At 40.4% G+C, this 11,708-nt stretch overlaps 1 protein-coding gene across 1 annotated transcript in view; it reads left to right on the top strand.

Moving 5' to 3' along the window:
• The first annotated feature begins 8,746 nt into the window (after positions 1–8,746).
• Positions 8,747–11,708, top strand: part of si:ch211-264f5.6 (carcinoembryonic antigen-related cell adhesion molecule 5) — a 29,073-nt gene continuing 26,111 nt past the window's right edge. The window contains exons 1-2 of the mRNA XM_062990118.1: positions 8,747–8,795; positions 8,884–9,213. Coding sequence (XP_062846188.1) covers positions 8,747–8,795; positions 8,884–9,213 — 379 coding nt within the window. The remainder of the gene's footprint in view (positions 8,796–8,883; positions 9,214–11,708) is intronic.

The following is an 11,708-nucleotide window of genomic DNA, read 5'->3' on the forward strand; positions in this document are numbered from 1 at the left end:
TCCCCTCACCCCGTATCCTGCGTTATCATTGGCTGTAGTTCGACATAGCACTTGCTTCCACTTGCAATCTGCTCGCAGTGCCTTTCACACTACATGATTCTGAGTCGCTGACTGGTCCAGATATTTAACATGCTAGATATTTTTCTTGAGTCTGCTCGGATTGAGTCATTGAACAGTTCACACATAGCAATCGAGAGCTGAGTTTCGATCCCCGAGCGAACGCTGAGTTACCTCTGAGCCGGCACATCTAGTGGCGAAACGGTGCTTTTAATCAGATAAATAAATCTTATATTAGTCTTGTATGATTTAATTAGTAGATGTCAAACTAACTTTCGGATATGCATATCAATGTCGCCTATAGACTCACCTAGTGCAAACACAGATTGATATTTTTACAATGCAGATGAATAAATCTATAAAAGTCTCATGATTTGATTTATTGATATTAAACTATTTTATATTCACATATTAATGCCCTTCACATTGATGTGTGTATATAAAAACACTTATCTTTCCTTTACCCGCCAGCCACCAAAATTCACGTACATGTACAGTGATGGTCATCAATCTCTAATCCACAAACATACTGACCCCCCCCTACTCCATTTCTCCTTTTATTCATCCCTCCTTCCTCCCATTTCCTCCCATTCCTTCACCCTAGCAACTACCAAAAACAAACTATTTACAAAAGTATTTACACCCCCACCAACTACATGCTTGCACACACAATCCTGTCTGAGCAAATATATTCACATCCCCACCAAATAGATGCTTGCACACACAATCACCTATCTGAGCAAAGGTATTCACACCCCCACCAAATATATATTTATATAGAACACACAATATTGCATATCTCACCAAAATCAGTTAAGCCCCCACATACTCTACCACTGCTGAACTGCAATAACACTCATATTTTCTTCAGGATATCTACACTGTTTGAAGTCTGAAACGTGTGTCTAGTTGATGACACCATTTCCTGTAAACAGCTTTTGGATAAGTGCACCCGCTCATCCACCACACCTTTTTAGCCTCTGTTTTGTCCCATTCACTCCCATTAATTTTTTGAAAGGCATGTCAATGTACTGCACTGTAATCAGTAGGTTGCACACACACAGTCACCTGCCTAAGCAAAAGTATTCGCACCCCACCAACTACATGCACTACTTGCACAAATCGCCTGACTAATTTTGAAATTTTGAAAAAACACAGAATACTTGAAATAAAAACTCAAGTTGTCTAAAAAGATTTAGTATAATATAACAGGGTGGGATGTGCCTTGCCACTGAGGTGCTGGGTTTAAGCCCCACACCTGCAGAAATCATAAATTAACCCAAATTGGAGAATGCTTAACCAAGGTAAAACAATAGAGTGGCTAAAAAGTCACAAACAAAAAAAGGTTTGAGGCCAAAAAAATCAAAAACAAAGAATCAAACAAACAAAAGACACAAAAACAACTGCAGCTCACAACAGAGAAAGTGTATAGAAAAGGGACAGAGCAGAAATAAAAAGTGGTTCTCCTAATAGGGAGAGCTACCCAGAGTGCCTGTTAACAACCCAGTTTTCAAAAAGAGAAACCAGAACAAGCCAGGGTGGCAATACATGAGTGGCACCCCACCCAGCTTGTAGGAGCTCAGTCTGGGTCCAAACGTTGGGCTTGCTGTCATGGCATGTCTCAGGTAGCTTGCACAGCCAGGTCCGGTTACCCTGTGACTCCTGAAAAGGTGTGACACTGGCTAAGTATTCAGGTATTATAGGCCAGCAGACAACTAGACCAGACCAGACTAAGCCAGGGATCAAGAGAAAAGCCGGTTTCCCAACAAAGCAGTTTGCAAGTCTGTAAGGAAGAAACCATGATAAATAGAAACACTTCCACCTGGGGCGAATCAACAACAAGCAATGTGCAGGTGACTGTTAGTTAAAAGAACCTGACACCAACTGCCTCAAAGCCTCCTCTGCTAGCCATAATTAGCAAGGCAGAAGGTCAAGATTATGTAACCTATCCCCACAAGGATAAGGTTAGTAATGACCAAGCACAAAACTTAAAAAGGTCACATTACAGTTTTAGTAATCAAAGCACCAGCTGGATTTTGGGAGATTTATTTATTAGGATTTTAACGTCATGCTTTATACACTTTGGTTATATTCATGACAGAACAGGTAGTTACTCGTTGCACAAGATTCATGAGTTCATAAGGTTATATCGAACACAGTCATGGAAAATTTTGTATCTCCAATTCACCTCACTTGCATGTCTTTGGATGTGGGAGGGAACCGGAGCTCTCGGAGGAAACACTTGCAGACATGGGGAGAACATGCAAACTCCACACAGAAAGGACCCGCCCCACCTGGGGATCGAACCCAGGACCTTCTTGCTGTGAGGTGACAGTGCTACCCACTGAGCCACTGTGACGCCCTCATGCCTCTTCTAATGACTCTCTAAAACTCTCTTATAGACATAAAAAAATAGTTCAGATAATTTGTAATTATCAGATAGTTCAGATAATTTATATTAGGGTGCTGGAGCCTATCCCAGCTTTTCAATGGGTGCAAGGCACTCAAAAACACCCTGGATGGGGCGCCAGTCCATCGAAGGGCACATACACACCCATTCATCTATAGGGCAATTCAGTGTCTCCAATTAACCTGACTGCCGGAGGAAACCCACGCAGACACGGGGAGAACATGCTACCTCCAAGGAAGGTCCACAAAGAGGACCTGAATCGAATAACCTGCCTTATAAGTCATTGATTATTAGAATCCTCTCTACTGAGGCAGCTGCCTATGTAGGCAGTAAGACAGCAAGGCAGCTCCCTAGGTTTTCGAACACACCCATAGTCAAGTCCTTAATTTTAGAACTGATTTCATGAATCGATTTACATTAAATCCCTCCTTCCTATTCATAATTACAAATATTGCATTGTACTTCCTTTCTCTGACTGTGATCTCATTTGCTGTGGTCATTGCTGTTGCTTGTTTGTACCAAACAAATAGAGTATGTTACCAGGTTTTAAGCTCATCCTAATCTATTTCATTCAAATACAGAGTTTCTAAATCGTCTCTATTTAACCAAAATAATCCCATAGAATTCATTCAGTTGTTCTCAAGTACACGCACAAGGACTGGTTTTTCCAGATTAGGAGTTACTGTTTGGTTTAAGACTTGCTTTTGTTTACATGTGCAAGCCTGCCAGGTAAATTATCCACATCGTAAAAGTAATGAAAAAACTGTCTGGAACAAACGTCATTAGAGCATGAACCTAGAAATATGTAACACCACACTACATTTACATTACACTTACATTTTCAGCATTTAGCAGACACTTTTATCCAAAGCGACTTACAGTACTGTGACAGTATACAGTCTGAGCAATTGAGGGTTAAAGGCCTTGCTCAAGGACCCAACAGTGGCAACCTGGCAGTGGTGGGGCTTGAACCAACTGACCTTTTGATTACTAGTCCAGTACCTTAACCGCTTGGCTACAACATCCCCAAACTACATAAATAAATAATTAGGAGTGGTCTTACAATACTTTATTTTTTTTACAATACTTTTATCCATGTAATACTTTTTTTAAATCAGATTTTTCAAATACACCCATTTCTATAGGATATATAACATCAGTTATGTCAAATAAATTATATGCCTCCAAATACACTGATCAGCCATAACATTAAAACCACCTCCTTGTCACTTACCATATAGAAGCACTTTGTAGTTCTACAACTGGACGGTAGTCAATCTGTTTCTCTACATACTTTTTCAACCTGCTTTCACGCTGTTCTTCAATGGTCAGAACCCCCACAGGACCACCACAGAGCAGGTATTATTTAGGTGGTGGATCATTCTCAGCACTGCAGTGACACTGACATGGTGGTGGTGTGTTAGTGTGTGTTGTGCTGGTATGAGTGGATCAGACACAGCAGCACTGATGGAGTTTTTAAATACTGTGTCCACTCACTGTCCACTCTATTAGACACTCCTACCTAGTTGGTCCACCTTGTAGATGTAAAGTCAGAGACGATCGCTCATTTATTGCTGCTGTTTGAGTTGGTCATCTCCTAGACCTTCATCAGTGGTCACAGGATGCTGCCCACGGGGCGCTGTTGGCTGGATGTTTTTCACAGCGCTGCTGTCTGATCCACTTATACCAGCACAACACACACTAACACACCACCACCATGTCAGTGTCACTGCAGTGCTGAGAATGATCCACCACCCAAATAATACCTGCTCTGTGGTGGTCCTGGGAGAGTCCTGACCATTGAAGAACAGGGTGATACAGTTGGACTACAGTCAGTAATTGTAAAGTAAAGTGCTTCTGTATGGTAAGTGGAGCTGATAAAATAGACAGTGAGTGTAGGTTTTTTGACAAGGAGGTGGTTTTAATGTTATGGCTGATCAGTGTATGTGGCAATAGTTTGGAAATGGCTATTTTCCTTTTCTCCAGCATGATTGTTACCATGTATACAAAACAAGGTCAATAAATACATGGTTTGAAGAGATCATGGTTTCTCGAGAAAGGTTTCCAGCACATTGACAGGAGCAAACACACTTACAGAGACATTCTAGACATGTTTATTACCAAATACCAGGACAAGACACCACAAACAGTATAAAGGACAAGGATAGGGTTGAACACAGGCTAAACTAATTATAATGCTAAATTCTAATGTTAAAGGCTAAATGTTAATCTAACTGTAAACACATAACAGACCCCTAGACACTAACTCAGACAAACAGGGATACTAACACAAATGCTAATAATTAAGCTAATGGCTATGCTAAGACGGAACAGACACTAGAACTAGGGCTGCGTTCGAAATCGCAGACTTCCATACTGAACAGTACGCGAAAGCAGTATGCGAGAGCGGGTAGTGTGTCCGAATACGTAGTAAACCGTAAGCGAAAATATTCCTTTGAGTATGCAAACACAGCACACTGCGGTCCGATAATCTATCCCATAATTCAACTAGAGCTGCAAAGGCGATCAAAGCGGAAGAAGAAAGGTGGCGGAAAGCAGAGAGTCAGAGTAAGACAAAAATGAAAAATGTTATGATTAAGTACAACCCTGAGTAACGTTATGAGTAGCTTTATGGAGAAATACAGAATTAATTTTGTCTGATTTTTATAGCCGTGACTTCGTAAGACAGGCGGACGTAGTACACTTGCGTACTGAAAGAGCGTACTGCTTTACTGGCCGAGCAGTGCACACTGCCTCGAATTTAGTATGTACTGTTTAAGTATGTGATTTCGGATGCAGCCTAAGACATAACGGGCATGGACAGTGACAACATTAGCTAGGACAAACAAAGCAGAGCAAGACATCACCATGAGGCAGAAGCCAGAATAAACATAAACAGGTTGTATTTCACAGAAACTGAAGACTCTTATTTACATTCTTAAGCATTCAGTGATCGCAAGGGAGGTTACAAACACGGGTATATAAACACATGCTAATCAAGACACACATGGGGAACAGCTGGGGGTGATTACACAGGGACGAATCAGAAACAGGAGGCGGAGACAAGAGGAGCCATGTGCCTAGCCACACCTGGCTGTGATCGTGACCTTAGCCAACAAAACTGTGAGGAAGAAACAACGTTAAATAAAAACTCTCCACATGGGGTGAATTCATGCTGAACAAGGCACAGATGACCGTCAGTTAATAGAAACCAACAAGGCGATCATTTGTGCCTCCATGCCCCCTCTGCCGGCTATGAATGGGCAGACAGGAGGTCATGATTCTGCAACTGTACCCAGCTACTTATCTTCACAAAAGGTGGACCTATTACAAAACCTGCTTGTAGTTCTGTTTCAATCATTGTTGAAATGTTTAGAAACAATGTACCTCAAAGAAAGATTGGAAGGGATTTGCATATTTCTCCCTCTAAGCTTAAGCTGAACGCCCGTGATCTTCGGTCCCTCAGACGGCACTTCATCAAGAAGCGCCACTCAACAATAGCTGATATAACCACATGGGTGAGGGATTACTTTGGCAAACCTTTGTCAAGTACTACAATACAGAGTTACATGCACAAATGCCACTTAAAACCTTACTGTGTAAAAAAGAAGCCTTATGTTAACCATGTCCAGAAGCGACGTCGACTTCTCTGGGTTCGGAGGCATCTAGAATGGAGCATCACACAGTGGAAACGTGTATTGTGATCAGATGAATCAGCATTCCAGGTCTTTTTTGGAAAAAAGGGACGCCGTGTGCTCCGGACCAAAGATGAAAAGGACCATGCAGACTGTTATCAGCAACAAGTCCAAAAGCCAGAGTCTGTCATGGTATGGGGGTGTGTCAGTGCTCCTGGCAAAAGTCATTTACACTTCTGTGATGGCAGCATTAATGCAGAAAAGTACATTGAGGTCTTAGAGCAACATGTGCTGCCTTCAAGACGTCATCTTTTCCAGGGACGTCCATGCATTTTTTAACGAGACAATGCAAAACCACACACTGCACACATTACAAAGGCATGGCTGTGGAAGAGGAGGGTACGGGTACTGGACTGGCCTGCCTGCAGTCCTGACCTGTCCCCAATAGAGACATGTGGAGAATTTTAAAACCAAAAATGCGACAACGTTGACCCTGTACTGTTGCACATCTTAAGACGTGTTTGCAGGAAGAATGGGACAAAATAAAAGCTGAAACACTAAATCACTTGGTATCCTCGGTGCCAAAACATCTTTTAAGTGTGGTGAAAAGGAATGGCAACATTACACAGTGGTAAATGCTTTACTGTCCCAACTTTTTTTTGGAATGTGTTGCAGGCCTGAAATGCAGGAATGGATGTTTATTAATAAATAAAATGAAGCTGAGCAGACAAAACATGAAATATCTCAGGTTCATCCCGTCTGCAATGAAATAGAAGTCAAAGTAAATGTAAGAAACTCATTTTTGCATTTTCAATGCTGTCCCAACTTTTTCTGATTTGGGGTTGTAAAACAACTTTGGAGATTTTGTTATTTAAATAATTCAGAGTAGACTTTTTATTACACCTGCGTGGGCTCTAATTGCTTCTCTTTCCGCTAGGTTTTCTTTTATGACTTTTGTCATAAGCAGTGGATGGCAGCATAATACTGTACAATAAAAACTCCTCTCTGACTGCAGCCCTACATATCAGTCCTGGGCCTGCACATACCAAAGAAAGCCTTTACTGCACAACTGATACTTATTACAGAACAGGCTGCATGGTGGCAAAGCTGCATAGAAACATGTCTTCTGTGAAGAACAAGTTAAATTCTCACACACTGTTAGTATCTAGATTTTTTTTGTACATGTTTCTCTGTGTTTTTATGGATCTCATGCACTCTGTGTTTCCGGATGCTACTGCATCCACTATGACCCTGTCCAGGAAGCAGCAGTAAGTAAAAATTAATCAATAAAATAATGATTGTTATAAATCAATGAATAAACATACTACATATTCCAAGTCTTCATGATTTATTTAATGATAAACAGAATAATATAAAAGGCCCGCATCATGAACAGCAAGAAGGTCCTGGGTTTGATTACTTTTCTGTGGAGTTTGCATGTTCTCCCTGTGTCTGCAGGTGCTCCGGTTTCCACCCACAAGTCTAAAGACATGCTGAGGGTCATTTTAAGATAAAATCTAGGAAGGCCCCAGTACTCACCATATATACACTGATCAGCCATAACATTAAAACCACCTCCTTGTTTCTACATTCACTGTCCATTTTATCAGCTACACTTACCAGATAGAAGCATTTTGTAGTTCTACAATTGCTGACTGTAGTCCATCTGTTTCTCTACATACTTTTTAGCCTGCTTCCACCCTGTTCTTCAATGGTCAGGACCCCCACAGGACCACCACAGAGCAGGTATTATTTAGGTGGTGGATCATTCTCAGCACTTCAGTGACAATGACATGGTGGTGGTGTGTTAGTGTGTGTTGTGCTGGTATGAGTGGATCAGACACAGTAGCACTGCTGGAGCTTTTTTTTTTTAAACCGTGTCCACTAACTGTCCACTTTATTAGACACTCCTACATAGTTGGTTTATCTTGTAGATGTAAAGTCAGAGACGATCGCTCATCTATTGCTGCTATTTGAGTTGGTCATCTTCTAGACCTTCATTAGTGGTCACAGGACGCTGCCCACAGGGTGCTGTTGGCTGGATATATTTTTGGTTGGTGGACTATTGTCAGTCCAGCAGTGACAGTGAGGTGTTTAAAAACTCCAGCAGTGCTGCTGTGTCTGATCCACTCATACCAGCACAACACATACTGACACACCACCACCATGCCAATGTCACTGCAGTGCTGAGAATGACCCACCACCCAAATAATACCTGCTCTGTGGTGGTCATGGGGGAGTCCTGACCACTAAAGAACAGCATGAGAGGGTGCATTTAGAAAAACAGATGGACTACAGTCAATAATTGTAGAACTACAAATTGCTTCTATAAGGTAAGTTGTAAAAACTGGGAGGTGGTTTTAATGTTATGGCTATATATACAGTATACTGTATATACATATGAAAATATTCGAATTTATATAATTCGGAGTAGACATTTTATTACACCTACGTAATAAAATATACATAGATAGATAAATATATGTACACCTGTATGTGGTGCAATAGGCGGAAGGAAAGCACAAGAACTCGATCCTAGCTGTGAGAGGTAAGGGTGTGTCTCCTTAAACCCATCAAACTGACAGAGCGAGTCTTGAAGCAGGCGCATTCCTAGTTGGGGCTCGAGACATCCAGACTGTGCAGAATGGATTTGTATTATTTCAGGTTGCCTTTGTTAGTTCTAGTAATAGTTGGTAGGTAGCAACTTTTTAATGTTTTTTTGTGTTTAACTGAAACAACTTATTCCGCATTTTAAACTCCTGTTACACCTCATTACCTCAGGTTGCTGCTCCTCCAGCTCTTTGCTGCCTCCGGAATCTCGCGGCGTGAAAGGTAAAGACGTAGAGCTGAAGCCCACGGTTGAACCCACGGTCCAGGCGATGATGGTGACGTGGACATTCAGTTCCAAATCCGGTTCTGTTCCTGTTTACACGGTTGTTGGCGACAAAGAGAATATTGGCGCTGGTTATGAAGGTCGGGTGAGCTACAACCGGAGCACCTACTCACTGTGGCTCAAAAACCTCGTACCCACCGATAGTGGAACCTATATTATTTCAATTGTCACCTCTAATGCGGTTCAGATGCCGGGACAGACTACACTCACTGTGCTCGGTAAGTAACCATTTGCATTTTTTTAAAGAACTTTCTGGATTGTGCGCGTGCGCTCACACGTTTACCTGTAGCTCCTCGCGCGCCTCAGTTTGGTTTCTCGCTCAGGTTTGTGTGAACATGCTAATGTTTTAAATAGCCCAGTGTTTACATTCTGTATTTATTATATTATACATTTAAAACATGCTCATGTATACATTACGTTAATTTGTTCAAAGATTTAGAACAGTTCATGACCGAAATTCAAATATATTATGTGAAAATAGCATTAAATAAAGGTAAAATATTCAGTCATTCTTAAAATACGGTGGCTAAAATGTTTAGACAATGCTTAGTTGCTAAGTACAGAGTTATTATTTTATTTTCAAAAGCTTCTATCACAAATAGTCACTTATATGTATTTTGTATTTATAGACCTGACACTTTAATAGGCCATAAATATACTGCCAGCAGTAGCTGCAGGTTAAGTCAAATCAATGACCTTAACACCAATGATACTTGTGTATAAAGTTTTTGTAAAAATTAACTCCTAAGACAAATGGTGCACAAATTGTGATTTAATAATCTACTTTAGCCTGCTGCAAACTATTTAATAAGTAGTAATAAAGACAACAGTAAATATCATGCAGGAAACAAAGAGACTGAGCAGGAATTTGTTATAAACATAAAAACAAGTCTGGGCTGGAGTGGTGGTGCAGCTGTTAAGAGTTGGGTACTGCACAACAACATGGTTCCCAAGGTCCTGGGTTTGATCTTTGCTTTTAGCCGTGTCTACATGGGCTTAATTGTCCCTAGACCAGACGCACAGCCAACCAGAAAAATACGTTTGTAAAAATTGCATTGGAGCACCTGGAGGAAACCCACATGGACCCAGAGAGAACATGCAGACTCCACCCAGAAAAAACCAAGGCCATTTTTGCTGTAAGACGACAGTGCTAGACATTGCACCACTGTGCTGCCCCTATGCAAACATTTTAGATTAAAGTCTTTTTAAAAGTATTGTTATAAAAATAAAAAAAAACTTCAATTAGGTAGATGCACCCTGCTAAGCCAGTGTACCCTTTAAGCCTGATTCCAACAACAACAAAAAATAGTTGGCTGTATATGTATGTCTTTACATGTATAGTAAGCAACATGAGCAGCGCATGCGACTGACTCGTGGTTCGTAACCACTATGGGCATCATAAAAATAAAAAAAAGTTAGGGCAGCAAGTTCTTCCTGTGTCTGTGTGGGTATCCACTGGGTGTTCCGGTTTTCCCCCAGAAGTCAAAAGACATGCAGTCAGGCCAACTGGAGCTACTAATAACTGTCCTAAGTGTGCATGTGTGTCAGCCCTGTAATGGACTGGTGACCTTTCTGGTGTGTTTCAGACCCACTGTGACCCTAAGCAGAATAAAGCAGTGGTAAAACAGACAATGAATGAATGAATGAATGAATGATTTTTGGGAGAAGGAAAATGAATAAAGTCTTCTCATATCATAATGTATAATTTGATATATTTACCCATAATTCCTTTCTGTTTACCGTACAGCACTTTAAATTTTTAGGTTTTGTTTATTTAAAATAAATCATAAAAAGGGTCTGGCTGCCCTGCATAAAGCATAATCCACATTAAATCCCAATTCAATATTCTCAGTCCCCCTCATTTCTTTTACAGTCTCAATTAAACATACTCTGAAACATGCAATTTGACTTTAAAAAGCATGCTATTTATTTCTAATATGCTTCTTGGCGACGCCCAGCTATTGTAAATGTAAGACTGTAGTAAATACTCACAGCTGTAAGATTTATTTATTATTTGGGTGTTTACTGTATGTAAGTTATATAGGTTTGGTTTTGACTTATAAAGAATATGTTTGTGTTTAGGTATTAGTCAAGGTATTTTTAGTGAATTCTGAGACTTAAAAATATGTAGGCTGTCTAGATCTGATACCTTGTGTAGGTATCTACCAGTATTGATCTAAAATGCTAGATTGCTATCGTATCAGATTTGACTTATTTAATTTGACCTAGCTGACATATTTTACACGGTTTTGTTTTTGATTTAACAAACTTGACACTGATCGTCTACATGAATAAAATAGCCAAGATATCTTAAAACTATTATCATGTCTTTATCTTTGGAGTTTTGTATAAGCTGTTTGCAGTGTCTCCGTTTCTTCATGTTCACTATAAGAATCTTTGTATCAGATCAGTATCAGTATTTCTAGCTTCGGTGTGGCTTTGCTGCCTGTGGTTCTCAAAATACTAGACAAACACTGACAATGTTTAGAAAAAGTGAGTGTTACATTTATTATCCTTATTCTAATCCCAAGAAGTCATTTGAAAGTATGTTTTACACTTAGTGACTGTTGTTAGGTGTGGCACTTGGCAGAGTGAACAGGAATGCACTCCTGCACAGCCTAATCCACTCATTAAAAATGAATGTATGAAAGAATTGCAGTAGAAACCAGTCTCATGTTCAGACTGAACAATTTCCAGTATGGTATTGCACACT

Source organism: Trichomycterus rosablanca, chromosome 2, assembly GCF_030014385.1.
Source record: "Trichomycterus rosablanca isolate fTriRos1 chromosome 2, fTriRos1.hap1, whole genome shotgun sequence".
In the NCBI taxonomy this organism is placed as follows: Eukaryota; Metazoa; Chordata; class Actinopteri; order Siluriformes; family Trichomycteridae; genus Trichomycterus; species Trichomycterus rosablanca.